Source organism: Eublepharis macularius, chromosome 4, assembly GCF_028583425.1.
Source record: "Eublepharis macularius isolate TG4126 chromosome 4, MPM_Emac_v1.0, whole genome shotgun sequence".
NCBI classification, from domain to species: domain Eukaryota; kingdom Metazoa; phylum Chordata; class Lepidosauria; order Squamata; family Eublepharidae; genus Eublepharis; species Eublepharis macularius.
The window spans coordinates 58094565-58120098 of NC_072793.1; the positions used below are offsets into that span (position 1 = coordinate 58094565).

A 25534-nucleotide genomic window follows, 5' to 3' on the forward strand; every position below is an offset into this window, starting at 1 on the left:
AGTCAGCTGCTCAGTACTATCACCACGTATATAACATTCATCACCGTAGCTGCTGTTCGCATGTAGCTGAATTGCAGCAAAAAACCCTCTAAAGAATTCATCTTTTCTTTAGAAGAAATAGCAACTCCTCCTCATTAATTTTTCTAGACTATTTCAAGAACTAGGCATGTGAATCTATAGCTAAGGAAGGAAGTGTGAAAACCACACTGCTTAGTTACAAGACTGTTGCAATTGATAAAGGATAAGCTTTGGCAGCAAGACCTGTGTGGAAAATATTACTCATACTCCTGTCTCCTGCCTCCCACATGACCAGACAAAGTGTTTGTTATACTTTAAATTTGTTCTCATTCATAAGTCCAAATGGTAAGTATGCCAGGTAGCCCACTAGAAAACAAGAGAAGGTTATGAGAAGGAGACAAAACAAAGCCTATAGCAGGGGTGGGCAATTGTTTTGGCTCGGGGGCCACTTTGTGGGAGCAGAGGTTAGCCGAGGGCCGCACCTTTTAAAATGATTGCATTCATTAGTTAACTGCATTTCAGAAAAGGTATAAATTGTATCATAAAAATCAATAAATATAAATTAAATAAAATAGTGGTAGTTTTATTCAATTTATTTATTGTGCTGTCCTAGTGGAAAATACGAGACGAATCTTCGGTCGCGCACGGGAAGGAAATCTTGGTTCAAGGCGGATTTTTCTGACTGTCTTGGTGGGCCACAAAAAACTCTGTAGCGGGCCGCATGTGGCCCGCGGGCCGCAATTTGCCCACCCCTGGCCTATAGTTCTAAAGACCACTTCTGAAGGAGGATGGCGATATGAGTGGTATCTTACCACTATCCCGTTTTGTTTCATTCATCCTATGTGCCCTTTAAGCCCCCCACCCCCACAATTCCCAACCAGTGTTATATGAATAAATTACAGAAAGTTTCACAGAGAGTTGAGGAAAAGGAGAAATGGATTTTTATTAATTTGTTAAGTATATACTCTAGAAACTAGGATATTTCAAACAAATATTTAACACCAATTCTAACAGATTAATCTTTGTGTTGTTATGTAGGAAGGGCAGCTGTTGATGATGAAGGGGTGGTGGTGATGCATAAGTGATTGATTGCATCTCCTGTGAAGTCGTCTTCCCTTTGTGCCTGCAAGTTTGTGTGTGTGGGTGGTGGGCCTGAATAGTTCCTTGTTCCCTGTTGCCAGAGTGCTGAATTCCACCGTGGATGTTATGAGTCCATTTTTAGGGATTGGGTTGTTTGTTCCAAACACGCCCTACTTTTCCTAAACTCTTTTGATGGCATTGTGGACTGATACCTGTGGGTATCAGTTTTTCAAAACATTTTCTTAGTGGTATTCCATTTAAGACTTCTAGGCATTCATATAAGATAGACATCATGAAATAAAGTGATCAGGAGGATCTTTCCATTGATCTGTGTTGTTGAGAATTCCTAGGGTTAGACGATTTAAATTCTGGATAGCACCACCAATCAGAAGGAGGCAGTTGTGACAGTCCTTCTTGTAGGTCCATGTATCTTTGCTGTGTTATGGCAATTGTATCTAATGGTGATAAGGGCAGAGACCTGGGCATTTGTCTCATGTTTCTGAATCCAGTCAGATACTTTACTGGTACTGAGTGTGGATCCAGTCATGAGGACAACACCCCCTTTTAACATACATAGTATTCTCTCCTTTGCAGTTTTCATTATTTAAAAAAAATCACTACCCCTTTTTCTAATGGAAGGAAATAAACAATCACTTTGTGGTGGATTCTATAGGAGTTGGCCTGTACTAACTCTTTTAATTCTAATATGCCCAGTTCTTTTCCTATTCTTTTATCTCACCCATTAACGCCACCAGTAGGCACAAGTATTCAGTTTCTAAATGTAAAATGGTGCTTTTGGCATCTGTGAATATAATAGTTCTGTAGCGCAGCATACCATCAACTACAGGGCCGTTTCCAGATGGCTTACCTGCACCCGGTACGTTGCGCCACGTCACACGCCACATCGCGCAAAACTCGCGCGAGAAAACACGATATTTCGCGTTTTCCCCGCAACGTGGTGTGACGTACTGGGTGCAGGTAAGCCATCTGGAAACGGCCCAGGAAAGAGCATACTATGTTGATTTAACTTATCTACGTATATTCTTTGCCAAGAGACATTTCAGGACCTAAGATGATGAGGTAGGATTCAAAACTGTACTGGGAAAGGTGGAAAGGAGGTTAGACTGTTGTTAACCATCTGTATTAACTGTATTACTAATACAACTGTATTACAAAAATAAATTACATTAACCAAGCATTAACCCTATACAGAGATATATCTGACTACAAGCACTCCTTTCAACTTAGAGACTCATCTTGAATGTGAGTGTGAATTTATGCATTTTCCACGTAAAGGGAAAATTACTTTACACGTACCCAGAGTATTCTTGCATCTGTTTGTAGTTTCTGCATTCAGAACAGAAATTATCCTTAGTTCAATTATTTAATTCTCCCAAGTAATTTTTTGTTTTGTTGTGGTTTGGATATTATGGTAGTTTCCAAGGGTACAGACTTATTTGGTTTACTTGTTCGTCGAGCTGATGATATAGCTCAGTAGCAATAGTCTTCCACGTTTAAGGTTCTACCACAAGTTCCTTGCCCCAGTCCGCCAGTAGCAGCCATTCCCCTTTCTCCTGAACCACTGTTTGTTTGTTCTTTAAAAAAATTTAAATCAGCAATGGTGTTACAAGTTCTCTCAATTCCCAGCTTTTTTTTAAAAAAAGGTTTTAGCTCTTTTCATTCAGGAGTTATAATTTTCCCCTTATATCTTATATTGCTGAATAAAAACAAAACTAAAAACCACCTTCCTAGAAATGGCCACTACAGGGACAGAGTTAGGAAAAACAGCTCTCATGTAGACAGCGGCCATCCATGCTTTACTGTGATCTGACCAAAACAATTCCAGGATCCTGCTTGTGATAACTGGCCTGCCCTCCATTTTGTAGTTATTACGGTGATTATTAACTGGGATGGAGGACTGCAACATGGCCCTGGAGCTGCTACTGGGGCCATTGCTGGCCATGTAGGTCCTGGGGCTGCTTGGGTCCTTTCTTTCCTTTTAAACTTTAAACTAGCATAGGAAACATAACATGGTATGTTTTCCCCACAGGAAGTAATGGAAACAAGGATGCCAGGGGCACCTTCTTAGGGGTGCATAAACTGTATCATTTTGTCCAATGCCTTTCAAAACTTGGGGAGTCTTTAGTTCAGAGGGAGGACTCTTGCCTGTGCAAATTTGGTGCCATTCGATTAAGAAAAAACTGTCCCAGACTCCCAGATTGAATCCCTCATAAAAAAGAGTAGTCCCAAAATACTGGAATCTAATCCCCCCCACCCTGAAGAAATCCTGGAATAATAACAAGACACCTGGAAATCTAAGATAATGGACACCGCCCCCCCCCACCCCCATATCCTGGAGTTGAAATCAAAGCATTTTTTTCCTGGTGCACATGACTAGCTTGCACTCTTAATAACATACCATGTTACTGAATGAAACATTATTATTAATGAGATTGAGTACAAAAATTCTTTAGTTAGGTAACGGTCAATTGAACTGACATGACCTTGCTGTTCTGAATGGAATTATCTGTCAATGATTCTTTCAATTCCCAGAAGATAGGCCTTACAGGAATATTTGGGTACCTGGCACTTCAACATGCCACATGAAACTAACTTATACTAAATTAAATCATTTGTCTATCAAGGTCAGTCTTATGTATTCTAACAGGCAGCAGTTCTCCAGTGTCTCAAGTAAATGGTTTTCCATATTATCTACAGTCTAATTCAATGGCTATAAATATTTAAAGTACCACTTATATTTAGGTTTTTTGCTATTTCAAATAGATGTACCCCTAACCACTAAATTATTGTTTTAGGTGGGTAGCCATGTTGGTCTGCAGTCGGCCTCCCACCTTTGGGGTGGGGAAGGTTTTCCCCACCACTGCACCTTGTTAATTTGTTTTATTATTTGTATATTGATTTTAGTTTTTGTTTTTATCAATTTTAATTGTTCACCGCCCAGAGCCCCTGGGATGGGCGGTATATAAATTGAATAAATAAAAATAAAATAAAATGAACAAGACTAAAGTCTAGTAGCAACTGCAAATTAAAGACCAACAAGATTTTCCAAGGTGTTAGCTTTTGACTCTCAAAAGCTTATACCCTGGAAAATCTTGGTGGTCTTTAAGATGCTACTGGACTCAAATCTTACTAAATTTATACCTTGGTCCTTCATCATGGCATTGCCAATTATCAGCTTGCATCTGCTATTCCTGTAGCAGGAGTCCCCAACCATTTTGAACCTGTGAACATCTCTGGAATTCTGACACAAGGTGCTGGGCACAACTATAAAATGGCTGCTGTAGCAGGTGAAACCATCTACAAAAGGGCTGCCACAGGAGATGGAGCCAACCACAAAATGTTAGGCAGTGATGTCACGCATAATTCTGACAGTAAGTCTTCAACAAGTCAGGCAGAAGCTGTAACAGGATGCCTTTCAAAATGAACATACTGTTTAAAAATACTTTCTTGCATACACTGAAGATCCTTGTGCTCTGGTGGCAGCGGTTGCAGAAGCAACTTTAAAAAAAATCTTCCCAGCCAATCAGATCTCCAGTGACCAATCAGAAGCACTATGGGGCAAAAGTCCCACCTGCCCCCATCTTTAAATGCATTTTGCAGGTACCCAGAAAGATGTTGGTGGGCACAATGGTGCCTGAGTGGACCCTGTCATATAGGATGTGAGAGTAGTGAGTAGCAACAGCTTTAGTGCAGAACTGGATGCAACATCTATTTACCTCTTAATGCAATACAACCTACTGTTCAATCAGTCAACAGGAAACAAAAGAATTGCTGTGTTATGTCAGTGATGAGTCCTAAGATAAAACTGTAATGCCTATGGAGTGTCTGTTGCTTGGGTATGTATACAACAGTGCAAAGTAAAGGATATTAATTTCCTAAAAGACCTCTGCATACTAGATACAGCCGTTTTCACTGGAACCTTAAAATGTACTGTAGTGTTAGCCAAATATACTTGAGTGATTGTTTTTGAAAAAATACATAATGGCCAAAATTATTTTGCTTGAAGTGAACTCAGAATAAGGCATTAGAAGAAGGTAGTCTGATTGTGATATTCGCTAAAAACATTATTTGGGGTGAAGGAAAGGAAAACAAAGCAGTGACAGGCTTGGTGGACAGTACTTACTTGCCTATCAGGGACAAACAACAACCTGAAACTTGTCACTTTTATGTGAAACCTATCAAATAGTTCAGCGGTTCCCAAACTTTTTGGTATGGTGACCCACAAGTCCAAGTTTACTCAGTCAATGATCCATCCAGAGTTGACCCACGGTTTGTGTTACCCTAGGGCAGCATTTTTGGAGGGGGGAAGGGACATGGGGGGCAATGCCATTGGCAATAGCTTGCAAACAGTCAACTCTCTGATCTCTCTGGCATGGTGAGGTGGTGAGTTGTGCTGCTGGAAGAGCTCCACCCAAGCTGCTATTAGCTCAACTAGAATAAAAAAATCCAGGACATGTACTGAACTTGTCTTCCCCAGGCAGGGTCAGTAGCAGCAAGAGGAGGATTTCTCTCAGGAAAATTCACACAGAGAAAACAATTGATCTCCCCTTTCTCAGTGCTGTGACACCAACTCAAATCATCCCCCCATCGCTGTTTTTCAGAAGTTCAAAATACATTGGAAGAGGCCCACTGCCATTGCGTCCCGCTCTCCGACACTGCGGGGGCATAGGGTTTGGAGTGTACAGGGGATAAATGCTGGAGTACCCAGTCGTGGCCTGACGCTAGGTGGAAATCTGACATTTGCAGAGGCCTGATATTCCTGGAGTTCCTTCCAATTTGGAGACGGTTGTACTGTGGGGGGGACTGGTGTCAGAACAAGTAGGTTTCCTTTTGAGGCGACAACCAAGGGGTTTGGAGAGTAGAATTAGTAATCCTTACACACGGAGTGGGCCCTGCAATTGGTGCATTGGTTCGTGACAACCAAGGTGTGCGGAAAGTGGAATTGGCATTCTTTATGCATGGAGTGGACCCGGCGATTGGTGCGTTGATTCACTTAGTCTGTCAACAACCTTACATTGTGTTTGCAGCATGCCACATTGCAGGAGAGGATAACAGCATTGCAGGCGTCTTATTGTGCTCTCTGAAGGAGAGTCTGGGACCTGGCACCAGGCACAGGGCTGTAGTTGGACACCTTGCCGAAGGAGCTCTTGGAGTTGGGAAGCGATGCATCATGCAGGTAGCACTGAAGTACCTGGCACTACCACCAGGAGAGCATATCGCTGGCAATTGCAGCTTTCATGGGTTTCTTAGTAGGAAGGTCTGGACAAGTTGGGAGAGAAGGTCAGAAAGGGTGATGGATCCCCTTGCGGTGCGATAATCAGGCGGTGTGAGACAGATGAATTGACAATCCTCACACTCGGAGCAGGTCTGGCAAGGGTTTTGCAGGAAATCCGATTCCTGGACTCAGCATCAGGTGCCGTGGCGTCCGCCCCTCCTCTTCCCCAAGGAGCTGGGGCATCTGGGGAGCAGTGTATCCTGCCGGGAGTATTAATTTGCTAGCACTATCCACCAGGTTGGCACACTCCACAGTGGTTGCAGCTCCTAGAAGGGAGGTCTGGTCAAGGTGGGGGAGATGTGTCCGAGAGAGCATTGCCAGAATACAGGCTAGTCTGGACGAGTAGGGGTATACCCCCCCAACCGACCCACCTCAAGTGGCAGCCATATCCTACTTTTGCAGGGCAGTGGGGGCAGGAAGCTCCAACCAGCAACCTCCTGGCTAGCTGAGCCACAGTGGGCTGGCCACCCCAGTAAGATTCCAGGTGACCCATCAATGGGCAGGCACTGCTAAGGATGTGCGGCAGCCTTCCCAAGGTCTGCTGGTCTGCCTATGAAGCCACACTGTGTCAGGGCAGCCTTCACTCGGCCTTCTGTGGAGCCTCTTGGGCAGGGAAGATCGTGGCACCATCAGCAAGAGAACTGGCAGAGAGGACCCTGGCAGTGGGGGATATTATGGTCAACGGCCCTGGCTTGCACACCAAGCTTCAGCGGTGGTGAAAAAGAGAGTCTCCTGCCTGGTATGAGCAAGCAGAGCCTACCTGACTTTCCACCCACAAGTCACGGGCCTTTTATGGGGAGCAAGGTTGGCATGCTGGTGGACGTTCCTCACCAAGTTTCAGTACCCAGCAGTGAAGGCCCGCTTGCAGGTGGTGGGGTTCCCATTAAGAGGGTTTGGCCAACCTGCTCAGGAGCAAGGCAGTCACCACAGCAGCAGAGGCATGGCTGCCGGCAGACAGCGTACAATCCATCAAGGCAATGGGCCTCCAAGGCTGATTTGGGATATGTCAGGAGAGGAAAGATCTAATGTCTCTCTTTTCTCGTTGCTGATGCAGCAGTCCCCCGGAGATGGTCCAGCTGGTGAACTGGAAAGTGAGGAGAGACATGGCGAAAAAAAGGGGGGTGCTGAGGTTCCCTGGGTGGATGTGGCAGAGATGCTCAAGGCTGGTTGTGCCAGTCGCCTGTGAAGGGGCCAGGAAGGAATTTTTCCCTGCAAGGGCCAGATTGGCTGGGGCCTCTTAGGGGTTTTCACCTTCCTTTGGGACATCAAAGTCAGGGTCCACCTAGGGGATGGGGGAGTGGCTCCAACTTTGTCACAGCCATTGTAGCGTTGGCGGAAGGCGGGCCTTTGGCCCTCCTCCTGTAGCAGTTTTGAGGCATTGGGCCGGATCCTTAAGGGTTGAGCAGGGCATTGGGTGGCTCACCCCTGCAGAATAGGGAGGCAAAGGCCAGCCAGCAGGGCTGGTGGTAGAACATGGCTTGCCGCCCCACAGCACCAGTATTGGGCTGGGGTATTATGCATCAAACAGCATGGGGCTTTTCAGTGATAGAGGATCCACTGCCCATATGCCTGACCAATGCTCCAATCTGCTGTAATCAATAAAATTGTGGCCATTCCAACCAAATGGAGATGTCTGTGTATCATTTGTATTTGTCTGTGTATTTTATCTGTTTTTATCATTGATTTTAAGCTGTATTTTAATCAATGTTGTACTTCACCCTGTATTAAGGGTGAAGTACAATGTTGTTAAGTACAATGTTGTACTTCACCCTGTATTAAGCTGTATTTTAATCAATGTTGTACTTCACCCTGAGCTTGCTTGCGGGGAGAGTGGATTAAAAATAAAATAAATAAATAATAATAGTAATAGTAATAATAATAATAATAATTTACAAGAACCCAGCTAGAACATAGCACATAGATAGCAATAGCCTGTAAAATGAGGGTGCTTTCTCCTATCCACATAGAAATTTGGAGAGGAAAAAATAGTTGGAAAAGGCCAAAATCACTGGAAAATCTATCCTTACAAGATGTGTTAACAATAATGTATTTAATTTATTTAAATCATTTGTATGCTGTCTTTCTACCCAACTTTCAGTTACAAACCCACCCCACTGTGATAAATATTGCTAAATACAAGAAGTTACAATACAATAAGTTGTTTCTTATCTATTATTATTTGTGTATTTTATAAATAAATTGTAGTAAAATGGAGAGTAAAGAGTTAACGGGAATCTGATTATGGGACAGAAGGAATTCTACTCCCTAGACTGTTCTCTTACTTATTTTCCTTTTCTATATTAGTTCATTGTTGGTTGAGAATAAAGAAGATTGTTCCATTCAGCAGCTCCTGTGAGTCCAGCGATTTATTGCACCACTACAGAGTGATCACAAAATTGACAATAAGGTGGGATTCTAAGTATGTCCTCATATGGAAAAATTGGGGAGTTTAACACAACAAGAATTCTCAAAGTCTCTCCTTTAAACTTCCTCCAGCTTCTGGATTATTACTCGTTTAAGCATCTTCCTCAGAAGAGGAATGAATACTTATATCACATTGGTATCAAAACACATAGTCAGGCAAAAATTATTCCATGGAAGGCACCAATCAACAATTCCTCCAAGAGACTGAACTTCAGACAGGTATTCTCATTGGTAAAGCCTTGAAGAAGGCTTTGAGAATATGTACTTAACATGATGTATTTAAGTTTTAATTGACTGTACATGAGCTATATTTACCTGGATATAACACTACATAACAATAAGGTTGGAATTTGTACATGTATGTTGACTGGATTGTATGTATCATACATTAGATTATTTAGTTATAAAAATGCATACATAATAATTGATAAGAATAAACTTATTGTCTTGTAACTTCTTGCATTTAGCGATCTGTATTACAGTGTTCTTTTTGTAGCTGACTGTTTATACATTGTGATTCCTCTTGACTGTCTTTCCACCCAAAACAGGTTCCACAAGGCAACAAATAATTACAGTAGACATTTTGCTTTTTGCTGAAAACAATGAGATGAAAAATAAAATCCAAATGGGGCTATGAACAAAGTATGTGAACAAAGTAATAATGAACAAAATGATCTCACTCAAACTCCAGATATGATTATATAATCCATTGTACTTACGGCATTCTTAGCTTTGGAAACTTCTGAATATCATTTTCAGACATGTTCTGAAAGAGAAATATATCCAGCATATTAAAATGGAATCACTGCAACATCTTATCCTCAAGACAATTCATTGTTGTCACTGGTAAAGTAAAACTAAAAGCATAGGGGTTTCATGTAGACATGGGCATGAACAGAACCCCCCCCCCCCCGAACATGGTGTTTGTTGTTCGTTGCCATCCACGAAAAACGAACAACAAACACTGACGAACATGACCTGTTTATGAACTTGTTGTTTGTGGGGGCCAGCAGGCTCTCCTCCAGCCATCAAGATCCCTACCACACCACTCCCAGAAACCCCACCTGAGCAGGCAGCAGGAAATGTACCAATAATAAATAACAGCTTGGCCCCAGAGCCTGGCAGCAGCCCTGGAACCTGAAGACATAGATCCCTATCCCACCACACACAAAGAAAATTCAAGTTCCAATGCACTCTCCCTGTCTCTCTCTCAAAATACCAACAGCAACTCTTTGCTTCCTTGTAACAAATTTGGAGCTCCACACTTGAAAGGAAGACCTGCCTATCAAGCTAAATTGGACTTAGATTGGGGTTTCCGGGGCAACAGGAGGAGTTCAGACAGAGTTCAGACAATCCCTGCCTAAGTTGCCATAGGAATTGATTGCAGGTGCCAGACTGTGTGGCTTGATGAACAGCAATGAACAGCAACAAACAATGCTTGCAACGACCACCTGTTCGTTTAGAATGGGGCCTCACGAACTGCTTGTTCGCAAACAGCTGATTGGGCTGTTCATGGCTTTTTTTAGTTCGTATTGCTGTTCGTGCCCATCTCTAGTTTCATGTACAAGGTCTGCCTCTTAAAAGCAACTCTCCTGTGCAGGTTGGTTTTATGGAAGGTCTCATCCCCCTCCCCCAACCTCCATTCACTTTCCCACATCATAGGCCATTTACCCACACCTTTTTCTCTTAAGGAATACTATTCTTTGCTAATCCAAAGAAACAGTTATCTTTTGATATTGTAATTTCTATATTGAAAAACTTACCAGAAATCTTTGTCCAGTAATGCTATGTTTCCGGACAACTTTCTCACAGTCCTTGTAGTTTAACTGCAATGTAAAGTAAATTATTCTTAGGATATTTTTTGGTAATTCAGAAATAGCTTGATAAAGCAATGCTCATACTTACATCCTATATGTTCTAAGTCCATTGAATAATTTACTCATGGAAATTTCCCATATTATCCATGTTGATTCAAGACTCACTGACTTTAATGAGGCCATCTCTCATTAAGGGAGGCAGGCCAATAGCAGTTATTGGGGGCATGCCAGATGAAACAATAATCTCTTCATCCACTGATGGGAGACAGAAAAAGAAGAGGACAGACAAAGCTTCCTAGTGTTATGCACAAACTTGTGCCTTAGGTGTCCCTCTCACCAATCACAATAAGAGACACACACACCACGGAGTCCTGTAGAATGAAGCAATATATGATTGTTTAATTTAAACAATGGAGGAGCCCATTTTCACAGGAGTAGGTGGTCTCCTTGTGTCCTGAGCTCATCAAAATTACAATAGAAACACAGGCAATTAATACTTTCAGATAATCATAACAATATTACAATATTCTAATATTTGATATCTTACTGGCTCGTAACATATCTAGGGTCAGTTCTGATTTGAAGATGCAATTCTGGGCTGGCCCCTCTATTTGGGGGAATTCCAGTCTTCACAGTTTTTTTCTCCTCTGCCCTCATTTTGGAAGGACACTGTCTTAACCTTTTACCTACTTTCTTCTGGGCATAATACTTTCAAGGGCACCAATGAGTCTCAATCTGGTGCCTTGATATCTTCTGATAACTGAAATTTGTGGATAGGAAGGGATGTTTTCTATTCGTGCCCTTTTCCCCAGTTTCTTCTCAGCTTTAAGGAAGATAATACCACAGGTGGCCAAAACCAGCTTGCTGCATCAAATCGGTTTTCTACAAAAGGCTCTCTGGTACTGATTTCTATTGGAATCTATAGAATAATATAACATATAAGTGCAGCCCTAAAAGCAGTATATCAGTTCTTACAGAGTTTCAAGTCTTCTTGTTTCAAGTGTCAAATTCTTACAGGTTACATTACAAGTAGTACTTTGGCTCCTGAGCATAGAAAAAGTGCAAAGCATGTAATATTGAAAAAGCATAGGTTTAGTATATAAAAATAAGTATATAAAAAACCTCCAAATCTATATCCATCACTAGGGAGAGAGTTCCAAAGTTTTGGCACCATAACCAAGAAGGCCCTTCTTGAGTTGCCACCTGTCCAGCCTCAGATGGTGAGGGCACCAGAAACAGGGCCTCCAAAGATGACTTGAGTGAACATACCATATCAGAGAAGTCAGTCCTTAAGGGATGCTGATCCCAAGTTATGTAGGTCTTTAAAGCTCAATGTTAGCGTCTTGGGAGCCAGTGCAGTTTCCTCCGACCCATTCAAGTCAACATTCAGGCTGCAGCATTTTGTACCAACTGAAGCTTCCAGATAGTCTTAAAGGGCAGTTCCAAGTATAACATGTTGCTGTAGTCTAATCTAGATGTTACCAGGGCCTGCATTACATTGGCAAGCTCTTTCCTGTTCAGGAATGGCTGCAGCTGTCTCACCAATCAAAGCTGGTGAAAGGCACCCCTGGCAACTACTGTCATCTGTTTATCCAACAGGAGTTCCAGGAGCTCCCCCAAGCTACAAACCTGCTCCTGTATGGGGGAATGTGACTCCATTTAGAACAGGAGATAACCATTTCCTGGGGCTCTGTGTGTTTGGGAAATAACTTCCAGCTGCTATCTGTCTGCACATCCGTGTAGGATGTCATGTGTTAAATATAATTAGACATAGGCACGATCCATCCCAAAATACCGATCAAGCTGTTTGTGGATCCATGCTGGTGACGAGTCCAGATCACCGATTCACTCCAATCAAGTCCCGTTTCTGATCTGAGATCTGGGATTGGAGGGGCGCCCCCCCCCACACACTTAGAGCAGATGGGAGAAAAAGTTTTTAACCCGGCGACGAGCTACCTCCCCTCAGTGAGGGGATGTTTTCTCTCTCACACACACATGCACGCACTTAGAGCAGAGGGGGGGAGGTTTTAACCCTGCGACGAGCCACCTCCCCTCAGGGAGAGACGTTTTCTCTCTCACACATGCATGCACTTAGAGCAGAGGGGGGAAAAGTTTTTAACCTGACGTTTTCTCACACACACACACATGCACGCACTTAGAGCAGAGGGGAAAATTTTTTTTAACCTGTCCGTGCCTCCAAATAGAGAGAGAGACACCCGTCAACAAGTTTCAGACAGCTTTTTAAAAAAAGCAGGGATAGAATCCTCCATCCCACCCAATTTTAAAATCAAGCAGCCAGTCTTCCAAAAGCATATTTTAAACAGGAAGAAAGTAAAACCAGGATCCACACGGATCCTCGCGGATCCTATGGTTTTTTAAATAGGAAAATCACAAATGAAACATCAAATCACATACCAACTTCTTGCAAAAAGCAGGCACTGGGCAGAGAAGCCAGGAGGAGAGAGATATCTCCTTTCAGTTAACTCTTTCAGCACTGAACGAACTCAGGAGAGGAGCGCAAAACAGCTTGATAGCTGCTCTCAAAGCAAGGGGTTTTTGAAAGAGTTAACACTGAGCTTTTCCTCTCTAGGGGAAATATTATCAAGTTTTAAACAGAGCTCAGGCATTCCCCTGCCTCCGTTGCCAGGGGAACAGATTGTTGGCGCCTGAATGACTAGCTTCCTGGTCCTATCATGATCGCCCTGGAGTCCCGACTGCTGGATCGTTTGCCGTGGAAGACAACGATCCACCAGGTCACGATTGGGAGATTGCCATTATCCTGGGTTTTTTTTTCGTAATCCAGATCATGCCCATCTCTAAATATAATACTAGATTGAGATGATCTATAAAGATACAAATTGTCAAACCTCTTACATTCTGAACTAAAGCCTGCTGAAGCAAGCATGTAAAAAAAGCTTTCTTGAATTTCAACAGAAATTAGCTAATTAAAAGTGGGATCAAAGATACAGCAATAGAAGTAGTTTGCCAAATCAAAATGTTTTTCTTCTGCAGTGTTGTCCTTTTATGTAGCAGGGTACAGTTCAACAGAATGCCTTTACATTTTTGAATTATGCCAGTGTAAAATCTGCATAAGTTACAAAGTGTCTGAATAAATTTCCTATAGACTTATTTTATGTTTAAGGGAAATTGTATGAATCTGCTTGTTACCTCTTTTGCACTCTTTCCATACCTTTGAAACACTGAATTGGATCCAGCAGCGATTTGCTCAGACAGGAGGGATGTATAACCTTCCCCATTTTCCACACCCTGAAACAGCCCCCTAAATGCCGTTTTGGGGAGGCTAAGAGACCCCCCAAAACAGCAAGAGGGGTGAGTTGGTGGTCTGCATTGGAGGGGGGAACAGGTAAAAAAAATCTCCTTTTCTGTTATAAAGAACTTACTATTAGGAATGCTTAAGCACTTGCTGGTGCATTTCATATTCTTTTGGCCAGCGGTAGGCAACTGATTAAGTGGCAGGAGGCTCAGCAGTTTGAAATCTGTTTGTATCTATTTGTTGAGCCAGGCTACTTGTGCCATCAGAACAGGGCCGGATCTAGAGGGGGGGCAGGGGGGTAGTCTGCCCCCGGCGCCGCCGGGGAGGGGGCGCTGGAAGCAGCTCCCAGAGCGTGTAGGCGGCAGCATGGGCAGCTGCGCTGCCTTTTGCTTGCCCCGCGGGACAGGGGGCGGCTGGCTTTCCGCGCACCCCCTGTCCTGCAGGGCAGGAAAAGTGCAGCGCGGCCGCCCACGCCACTCGCTTGCACCGCAGGAGAGGGGGCAGCCGGCCGCCCCCTGTCCTGCGGGGCAGGCGCATGGCGCAGGCAGCCTCGCAGCCCCCTGCACTGCCTTTTGCTTGCTCCGCAGGACAGAGGGCACACAGCAAGCCAGTCACCCCCTGTCCCACGGGGCAGGCGAAAGACAGCGTGGGGGGCTGCAAAGCCGACTACGCCATTTGCTTCTGAAGCGAATGGTGCGGGCAGCTTCTCAGCCCCCCGTGCTGCCTCCAGCGCGCAGCGTGATGATGTCATCAAAATGACATCATCACGCCGCATCAGGAGCATGCGCACGCTGTGCGCACGCGCGAGGGCCGGCAAGCGTTGCCCCGGGTGCCGGGAGCGCTAGATCCGGCCCTGCATCAGAATCTGTCAGGTGGTGAGAGACTGGGTGGGAGTCAGGTTCTGATCTCCTACTGGGAAAATTTTGCTGCATACCCAGCAAAATACTTAGGGGAGGGATCAGGACGGAGCCAGCTCCCAGATGATTGCAGGGATCAGCTGAAAGTCAAGTTCTTCTGATCTGCCATCCCAGAATGTTTGTTGCATCCCAGCTCTTCTCTTCTCCTCATCCCAAATTGAGGACAACAGAAGGAGAAGCTCAGTGGAGAGTCGGCTTTTGAGCTCCACCTCCCAACTTCTTGCTAGGCCTCTGCAAGGTACAAACTAACCAAGAGGTTTGGGAGGGAGTTTCTCTTTGGTAGCTGTTTGTCTGTTCAGCTACCAATAAATAACTCAAATGGCTATTTGCCAATAGCTGAACAGATTGGGTACTCAGTTTACCTGTGTTCAGGACAGCCAAATACAGTATCTGTGCCTGTTGGACATCTTCACAATGAAATTATCTTTGTAGTTTTTGAAATCATTTGTCACTTTTAAAGGTAAAGTATTCTGCTATGCAACAGCAGTACTGACTCACAAAAGGAATGACAATTTGTGTTTTCTTTCTGGAAAAGTGAATTGTCCAGCTGAGAGATATAATAGACAGAGAAAAATCTATTCTGTTCCTTTCTCATAAAGAGTGTAATTTCAGTATGTGCTGCAGATCATGTATGGATCAGAGAACAGTAACAATTTCTAGACATTTATTTTTTCTAAGATTTTAACAGCAATTTTAAATATAAAAGCACCTGTGTTGCTTGAGAGATGCTGTTTCCTGCTTAGGTTAAAACAAAGATAAAATACAGGAAAAATGATTAATTAAAAATTGTTGATACTAAAGGTTAGTATAAACAAATAAGGAGAGGGAATAAGAGCTATTATATAATTTAGTTGTGTTGTTATTCTGAACGTATCTTTCTATTAGGTTAATCTAATTTTAAATGTAGTGCTTGTATAAGCCTCTATGCACTTTCTAGTGTTATATTTTTTCTTCTTAAATAAAATCTTTAAAAAAAATTTTTAAAGAAAAAAAGACAGATGCTGTTTCCAATATTAGCTTTCTCTGGGTGAAGGGTTATCTCCTTCTGACTCAGAAGCATCTTATCATAGAAGTATGGGTTAATCTAATCGGTTTTAGAGTCAAAATTGTACATCCCTACTCAGGGCCGGCGCGTCAAGGGAGGCAGGTCGGGCAATTGTCTCCAGCGCAGGGGCGCCAGAGGGGGCGTGGGGGCGCGCACCATGGAGCAAATGAGCGGAAGGGCTGGGAGGACACACGCACGCCAAGCATCCTTCCCCTATCTCCTGCCTGTCGCCTCACAAAATAGAAAGGAGCAGACAAAAAGTGAGACATTTGTTTTGAGGGACTGGGGTGGAGATGGGATGAAATAATGACAAAGCAAAGGGGAAGGGGAAGGAGAAAGTGGGAAGGACCCAGAGAAACAGCTGCGCCTCAGGGTGTGCGCTTTGAATGAGCTGCTGAAGACGCAAATCCTTCTTCCAGGCACAAGCCTGCTGGACGTGAGGGCACCCAAAGACCATTCCAGGGTGGGCTGCTGCTGCTCTCTCCCAGGATGCCCTTGCGTTGGGGGTGGGGAGGGGGGCTTGTGCCTGGAAGAAGGATTTGCATCTTCAGCAGCTCATTCAAAGTGCACACCCTGAGGCGCAGCCATTTCTCTAGGTCCTTCCCACTTTCTCCTTTCCCTTCCCTTTTGCTTTCTTCTGTCATTATTCCATCCCATCCCTCCAAGAAAACTTGTGTGACCCCCGTCTCGTTTGGTTTGGCTAAGTTGCCTCGTGCTGCTGCTGCCGCCTCTAGTACACAGCTGTGGGCCAGGCACGGCAGATGGCCAGGGCGGTGCGAGGCAACTGAGCAGTCTGGGTGTGCGCGCACATGTGCGTGCGCATGGGGACAGTAACAGCCCTGAAGCTGCCCCCCGGCCTCAGGCGCCAGAAACTCTGGCACCGGCCTGTCCCTACTCAAATTGCAATTGGTCACAAATTGTGAGCATCTTTGGATACTTGAAAAAATGTTTGCTTTTTTGAGAGCTCAAAATGGCTATAAATTGAATTGCATTGGTTTCGTCAATGTGCTTTCTCACATTCAATCAATCAGTTTTATTGATATGGTCTATGACCAGCGCAAGTCATATAAATACAATTCTTAAAAGATAAACAAATCATACAAAAGGAAATACAGTTATTAAAAGAACTACAGTCCTTACAATTTAAAATCTTTCCCGGATACACCAGTTATAAATTTTGAATACTGCAACCAGAATCAGGGATTAAGTTTCTAGATTGTTAAAATTCTTGTTTGGTGCATAAAAATTTCCTGGCAGATTTTACAGATAACTGCGAGGAATCTCACGCTGAGCGCTGTGATCTATGGGTTCTTTCTCACATTATTTCCCCTTAACTGTACCTCTACCTCCTCCCCAGTACGTGTCCCACCCAAATACTTCCCTTGGTTTTCTCAATGCTGCTGGGGTGGAATAAAAGTGCATGGCTCCTCCCTCTGTTGATCCATCCTTGCCTTGCCTCTGACTCCTAAAGCGGAGTGTGTTCATGTTAAATTGCGTGATTTATATTTGATTTCATACTTTGCTTGTTCTTGTACTGACCCCTGGGAAACATAGTTCAGTCCAGTAATTTCTGATCATGGTTGTTGTGGGTTTTCCGGGCTGTATTGCTGTGGTCTTGGCATTGTAGTTCCTGACGTTTTGCCAGCAGCTGTGGCTGGCATCTTCAGAGGTGTAGCACCAAAAGACAGAGATCTCTCAGTGTCACAGTGTCGCCCACTGCGACACTGAAAGATCTCTGTCTTTTGGTGCTACACCTCTGAAGATGCCAGCCACAGCTGCTGGCAAAACGTCAGGAACTACAATGCCAAGACCACGGCAATACAGCCCGGAAAACCCACAACAACCCACAACAACCATCGTTCTCCGGCCGTGAAAGCCTTCGACAATACAATTTCTGATCATGTTCCAACATGATGAATGGTGACTGAGTAATGGAATGGAATATATAAGGACAAAATCATTATATAATTTGAAATACAGTTATTTTAAATAATGCATGATTCATGCCTATGGGGCATATGCAAGTCCAGAAAGTCAACAATTGTGAAATTCCAATCAGAGTTACTCTGGTCTAAGCCCATTGAAATCAGTGGGCTTAGACTGGAGTAACTATGCTTAGGATTTCACTGTAAATGATGAGCATTCACAGAAGCAAAACTAAAATACTATTCTTTTTAAATTGTAAGGTATCAATATGATCATATTGAATGCTTAACCTGAGAGAAAACTGACATTGCAAACAAAGTAAATTCACAATAATTGGCTGATTCTGGTTAGAATCGTATCCTGGTTCTGTTCAAATGGGGATTCAGTTGCAGATGTATAGGCTGTAGCCCAGTGCATACTTATATGGGAATAAATCACAACTGAACGCATTGGAGCTTGTTTTAGGGGCATTTGAAATGTCTTGGCATAAATAATTGAAGAAAAAGTGAATTCTTTGCATTGGTAGCAGGGCACACACTACCTAAAGGAAACATGTGCTACTGACTTGAACTGACAGGCTCTGCAAAACCAGGGCTAAGCTAGATCTATTTCGTTTTGGTTTCAAAAATATTTCCAGTTTTTGAATAAGTTGCATTGAATATTTCTCCTTTTTTCATTCAAATCGTGCACATGAAGGACTGCTCACAGGGAGTACATCTGGTATGTCCTCTCTCTCTCATGAAATTCACTGTGCGACTCTGGGCTAGTTATTCTCACAGGGTTACTGTAAGGACAAAATGGAAGCAAGGAGAAAAAATGTACACCACCGTAAACTCCTTGGAGAAAAACTCCGTGGGACAAAAATGTAATACATAACAGAGAGATACATGATATTTTGGTGGCTCAACTACAGCCAGTGTTTGGGTAAAAAGACATCCCTCTGTTGGTTTCACTATTTTCATACTGGTAGGAAGAAAATCAGGGTTGCCAACCTCCAGGTGGTGGCTGGAGATGACATGGAATTACAACTGACCTCCAGGCAACAGAAGTAAGCCCCCCTGGAGAAAATGGCTACTTTGGAATGTGGGTTCTATGGCATTTTACCTCACTGAGACCTCTCCCCAAACCTTGCCATCCCCAGGTTCTACCCCCAAAATCTCAAAAAAATTCTCAACCTGGAACTGGCAACTCTAGTTTTCGTACAAGAAGCAGAATAATCTAGGTGGGACTTGATGTGTAGGGTGCCCCAAGAGTCCTTTTTATTCTCATTCCCCTTTAAACTGTATGTAACATCTTTGGTTGAGATCACCCAGCCTTATATCTCACTAATGCCTGGTTCTGCCCGAATTTGGTTGAGGCCAGTATTCAGATCCACCGATTGGCCTCCCTGCCTGTCTCCTATTAGTGGGGGGCTATATGAGCAATCTGCCCCATGTAGGAATGGTGGCAAATTACGCACCAACTCATGCCTCCACCCCTCTCTTCCCCTTATGATTGACAGGGAAGGGTGAAGTGAATCCTGCCCTGGGATATTAGGAACACGGCACAGAGTTTGTTTTTATGCCCCTAAATCTGGCTTTTATCATTATACTGTTTTATCAATGTGTTTTTATTTGTATGTTGTGATCCGCCCTGAGCCCGTTCGCGGGGAGGGCGGACTATAAATCTAATAAATAATAATAATAATAATAATATCTAAGCCTCAGGAAGCAGCCATGAATGTCCTAGGAAGTCTCCAAAGGTTGTGGACAGATGGCAGAGAGTAAACAAGCTGAAGCTTAATCAGAGAAAACAGACATGTTGCTGGTTAAGAAATCAGAGTGTTGACGGGAATTAATTTACCAGCCTTCGATGGGGCTAAGTTTTCTTCACTAGGTCAAATTATGAACTTGAGGTTGTATTAGGACTTGATCATGTTGAATGATAAGCAGGTTGGCACTGTTGTTAGGAATATCTTCTTTCAGTTTCATCTGGTTCATAAAGTGGCCTTATTTAGTTTCTGCTGATCTAGCCACACTGACCCGTGCTACCATAACCTCCAGATTGGTCTAATGCAACATGATCTTTGTTGGGCTGGCTTAGAAGAAGTCTTGGAAACTAGAGAATACAAAATGTTGTGGTGAGATTCTTGTCCGGGTCCAGTTGTTCTGAAATCACAACTCCAGTAATGCATGAACTGCATTGGCTATCTATTTGCTTCAAGCCCACATCAAAGTGTGGATTATTATTACTTTTAAGCTCTTCATGTCCTAGGGCCCTCATATCAATCCAACGGCATTTTTTGCTATACTTCTCAGTATTAGATACACTCTTCGGACAGCCTTTCCTGGAGGATTGCCTGTTTGGCAAGTTAGGTAAAATCTTTCTCTGTTGTAGGTCCATTCCCATCATGGCTTGTCAGAGCAGTCACCTTCACTTTCCACATTCCAGGGGGCATTTGGTAGAGGGTAAACCAGGGCTTTTTTTTCAGCTGGAATGCGGTGGAACGGAGTTCCAGAACCTCTTGAAAATGGTCACATGACTGGTGGCCCCGGCCTCTGATCTCCAGACAGAGGGGATTTAGATTGCCCTCCGCACTGCTCCAGCAGCGTGGAGGGCAATCTAAACTCCCCTCTGTCTGGAGATCAGGGAGCTAGGCCACCAGCCATGTGACTATTTTCACCGAGGGTGATTTAAACTTTTAAAAACTCCCCCCTTGTTCCAGCTGGCCCAAAGTGATGTCATTGGCCCTAGAAGCATGCATGCACTTTGTGCGCACACATGTGGTACCAGGGGCCACCTCCCACCAAGAGTTGCCCCCTGTGCTGGCAACCCACTGAGTTCCACCACCTCTTTTCCCAGAAAAAAAGCCCTGGGGTAAACTATTTCAGCAGATTTGGCTACTTTTTTAATTGCATTAGTTTTTTTAACTGTTTGAGCGTATTTTTAATTGTCTATTTCTTTAAACTTGTTGGATGCTTATGATGTTTTTGTTTCCTGGCAGCATTTGCTGCTTTGTTAGGTGCCTTTAGTCTGAGGAGAGTATATTCTAAGTAAATTGTAAAGCTCATTCTAATTCTAAATACATTCTAAAATGATAAAACATTCTAAAATAAATAAATTCTAAATAAATAAATATTCAGAATTTATATTCTACTTCTTTAAAGCACAAAGCAGTTAAAAAAACTGAAACATATAAACCAAACAATACTTTTAAAATCACCAATTATCACAAAAAACACATAGAATGAATATGGTGCTATCTAACAAAACTTACCGCAAACAAGTACAATAGCCACCACGATATATGCCCTTAGCTCTATCACTTTACAAACTGGCAATTTCTGTTTCAAGGGTTCAAAGAAGACTAATCATAGACCTTAGGGATTCATTCCCCCAGTGAACGCAGGGGATTCCCCCAGTCCCAGTGCCTGCCCCGCCACCTCTCACCTGGCCAGTGGGGGAAAAGCCATGGGAATGGGTCAGGAACCCCCCAGAGTACACAGTGTGCGCGCTCGGGAGGTAAGTATTCCCATTGTACACCCCCAGCGATCCCCCATCCCCCAGTTTGAGCCCCAGGGAACTTGGTAACCCTAACTGTGGTGCAACATCAGCCTGCTTCCGATTCCAAAGACCTTCTGGAGCAATGCTGCCTTACCTAGCTTATGAAATCTCATCACAGAAAGTGTACTCAACATGTCCATTGTCAACATTTCCATAAAATGGGAGTGGCAACAGAGAATGCTATGCCTCTTACATAGTACTCTTACATAGTACTATGCCTCTTACATATGCCTCTTATATTCTACCCAAAAGGAGGAGATCATCAACAGATGACACTGTGCTGACCTTAACTGATCTGTGGTATTTGCCAAGAAAGGCACTTATTCAAATATACGAGTCTTTACAGGTCAAACCAGTGCCTTGAACCGGGCATGGAAACACACTGGAAGTCAGTGCAGTTGTTCTAAAAGTGATGTCACATGAATACAATAGTCTCCCAGGAGGCAGATTCTGAATTCCCGACCACTGCAATTTCTGGGTTATCTTCAAGGGTTATCTCATATAGAACATATTAAAGTAGTCTAATCTGGACAATGCATAGCAAGGCTGGCAGCATCAAGGAGGGGGTACAGAGCTTTCAAATTAAATGTTACTGGCATCCTTAGCCACAGCACTCACCTGATTCTCAAAAAGCAAGGCTAAACCATAGAGTTTCCAGTAATTCCTAGAACAAAAGTGATGTGATGCTTCACATTATGCTGCAGGGTTTTTATATTTTTCTTCCACTGCCACTCTGAGTGCTGGCAGGCAATGGGAGGGGGCAGGGAATCTTCCACCCTTACCTAGGGAATGGGACCTCTACTCCAGGGGACAAAGGATGTTCCAAAGGTGAGATGCCACCACTGAAAAAGCCCTGTCTCTGGTCACCTTACAATAGTCTCCAGACATGGGTTCAGAACTGAGAACCCTGGACCTGGAAGATTAGACAAGGAAATATATAGCTAGATGTCGTAAGCATATTGATGACTCCAAAGCTCCAAATATTTCACTCTGTAGTTTCATGCACATAATAAAGAACATGAGTGACAATACCAAGCCTTGCAGGACTTCACAGGAAAATTCCCAGGATCTTGACTCTGCTTTACCAAAGGGAACTCTTTTCCACCACTTGATTAGGAAAGACTGAACTAGCTGGAGGGTAGTATCACTCACACCAGAACTCTGCTCAAAATGGCTAAACAAAATGGTTTGGTTCAACATATCAAAAGTTGCAGTTAGATCAATCAGGGAAACATTTCCCTTGTCCACTTGACACCATAAATCATCAATCATTGTCACTGAAGCACTGTAACATAATCAGACTAGAAGCAGATAAGGGAAGAAGGGCCATCTAGGTAAGTCTAGAGTTGTTCTGCCACAATGTGCTCGATTTACTTGTACAAAAAGATAGGTTTAACACTGGTCTATAGTTTGCCAGATTATCCTTGTTAAGGGTTGCTTCCTTAGTAATGGTCTTACAATAGTCTCTTTGAAGTCCCTTGGGAACTGGCCATGAACCAGAGATGAATTTATAACTATGCCCAATGGAACATGTATTTGTTCCCTCGCTGATTTAATTAGCCAAGCTAGACAAGGACAGATTTGCACATTCCTGTGGGTTCTTGTCTACTGCAGTCATGGAAACAGGACTTAAGTGATCCATAGGACACTGATATACAGGTGCTTACAATGCCCCCAGTTCCCAATTTACATCTAAAATAGAGTCCAAGTTTGAACTGATTGTGGAGATTGTTTTCTGGAGAAAATTGTACAAAAAGTCTCACAGCTTTTTGTGAAGCTCCACTAGAACAGTTTTTAAAAGCTCCACTAGAGGAGATGCTGCAGATGCAATGGTGGCAGAGAAGAAAGGTTTCTTCACTGCCCACATTGCCACTACATAGGCTTTCAAATGGGCTCCATGTAGGTTTCTGTTTTCTTACATTGACATTCAAGACCCAGTTCAGTTTAGTCATCCCTGATGGTATACCAGGTAGCAAGTGTTCTACCGTGCAATGGGAAAGGAAAGTAGGGTGCAACACTGTTTATTGTCTTGGTTTACCTGGCATTCCAGGCCAAAACTAAAATCCCCAAGAGCATTCCAGAAACCAGCAGGATTCATTAACTCTTCAGGGATGGACTGAATTAATAAGCCTGCCACTGGGTGTGTGTGTGTGTGGCAACATCAATCATTGGTATTATCAAGCAGAGCCATTAACAACCAGAATGAAAGTAATGTGAACTGTAGCTATTTGTATATAGATACTGAATTCTAAAATTTCTTAAACATTCTAGAAATATATTTGAATGCAAGATTGAAGATTTCTAAGGGTACAAATGGTTTTCTAGATGGTAGAGAAATATACATGGCACAGAAATGCCAGTGAGACATGCCAGGCAACATGGAGGCAGCTTGTGCATCTTGCTGGATCTTTATCCCATTCTGAACCTCTGCTCCTCACTTACTATAAAAACTTCTTGGACCAGTGCTGGAAGTCTACTGTATATATTGTCCCCAGTACTCAACCTTTGGAGTGGAGGAGACCCTGCTTTTTAAGTCAACCCTCCTCTCTTCCTTTACAAGTTCATGTATACAGTCCTAAATGATGCCTAGTTCACTAATTCTGTTACTTAATATGTTTATTTAACTCCGACAGTATACTAGGTTGTTTTCAGAAGGTTTACAATCCAAATGAGGTGGGCAAGGCAGGAATGGAGTGTGATTAGGGACTAACAGTGACAAGGTGAAACAGAGATAGTTTGTGGTGCAAGGTTGCAGCAAACCATTCAACAAAGATGCCCTTTCAGGCTAGTGAATTTGGAAGTTTTTCTAGCAAGTCCTGTGCCTCTTTCAGAAGAAGGTATAATGTCTTTCACAATGGCTTCCCAGAAACTTTTCTGAAATTATGATATGAATATTACTTGCAATGTAAATATTCAACCGTTGAAATGAAATGAAGCTTACCCTCCTGAAGTAATCTGCCAGATCATGTGGAGTCCAGCTGTCCACTTCAGACCGATAGGGAAGATGTCGTGAGTCCATTGCTGTTCTTCTCGGCTAGCCAGATGCAGACATTTATATGCCAATCTTTACAGGGAGCAGGAGCAAGACTCCCAGTTGGTGACCAAACTAGGGGAAATGCACTAAATCCAGTTCCTTGAACTCCCAGATTTTTGACTTTCTTCGGAACTGTGCTGAAAATACACTTAAGAAAGCAACGGCTTCCGCTGTGAACTAAACGGTCTCTCTTGTTTCTCAGAAAACTTGTCAGCTAGTTAGTCAGCTTCACCACTTCCCTTTTCTGAATCTAAATAAGTAAACAAGGAAATGCTGCTGTCTATGCCTAAAGCTATACTTAATGTGCCTAAACCTATGGTTGCAAAGGTGAGGTTTGAAAAAGAGGCAGAAATAATATAACCACTGACCAGGGAAAGTCACATCCTGATGTGAAGGAAAGCTAGCTAGCAGTTTCCACAGACTTTATTATAATAGCAATATGATTGTTATAGTTAATAAATAGTAACTACAGTAACTATTATTTTTGAAAACACATCAACTTTGCCTTCTGACTTAGACATCTAAGGAATAGTAAAAAAATTAAAATCTGACAATCTAAAATGCAAAAAGGGAGCATCAAGAGAATATAGCAGAAATAATTAAAGAAACCAGAAATAGTCAACCAAAATAACACAGAAGAAGTAAAGACATACATAGCAGTGCTTTCAAACAGATTGGTTTGGATCTGGCAAGAAGATTCTATCAAAGGGGGGGGGAGACAAACCTCCCCTGGGGAAGGAGCTCCTCAGTCCTGGGGCCTCTGCTGATGATCACCCGGCCTCTGAGGATGATTTCAATATGGTTTTGTCTGGATTCACATTACATCCTATAGTATAGTTGTCTGAAAGCAGCTTATAATACTATACATTAAACGCAAACATGGAAATATAATGATTTGGTTCTTTTGTCATTTAAAAAATGGAATTGATTTCTATAATATGGGAAGTAAAGAAATTAGAAAATGAATCCAATAGTGGTTTCAATGGGAAACACAATTCCAGTCACAGGCCCCCTCCCCCTCCCCAATTGTGCTAATATTCTAGAGACCTCTCTCGCCTAACAGAACCTTCCTCCCAAATTTTATCAGATGGGTATAAGTATCTCCATACTATAGACAAATAGAATTATCTCTCCTGGAACATACAGAAGGGGATGTGAAT

General features: G+C 43.0%; 1 protein-coding gene across 1 annotated transcript in view; it reads right to left on the bottom strand.

Annotated features, from left to right (window-relative positions):
* The window catches only part of LCP2 (lymphocyte cytosolic protein 2), a 71626-nt gene extending 47096 nt beyond the window's left edge, over window positions 1-24530 (bottom strand). Inside the window, exons 1-3 of the mRNA XM_054977875.1 lie at window positions 24282-24530; window positions 10582-10644; window positions 9538-9584 (exon numbers count right to left, since the gene is read on the bottom strand). Of these exons, the coding sequence (XP_054833850.1) occupies window positions 9538-9584; window positions 10582-10644; window positions 24282-24359 (188 nt within the window). The 5' untranslated portion in view covers window positions 24360-24530. The remainder of the gene's footprint in view (window positions 1-9537; window positions 9585-10581; window positions 10645-24281) is intronic.
* Between the last annotated feature and the right edge of the window lie 1004 nt (window positions 24531-25534).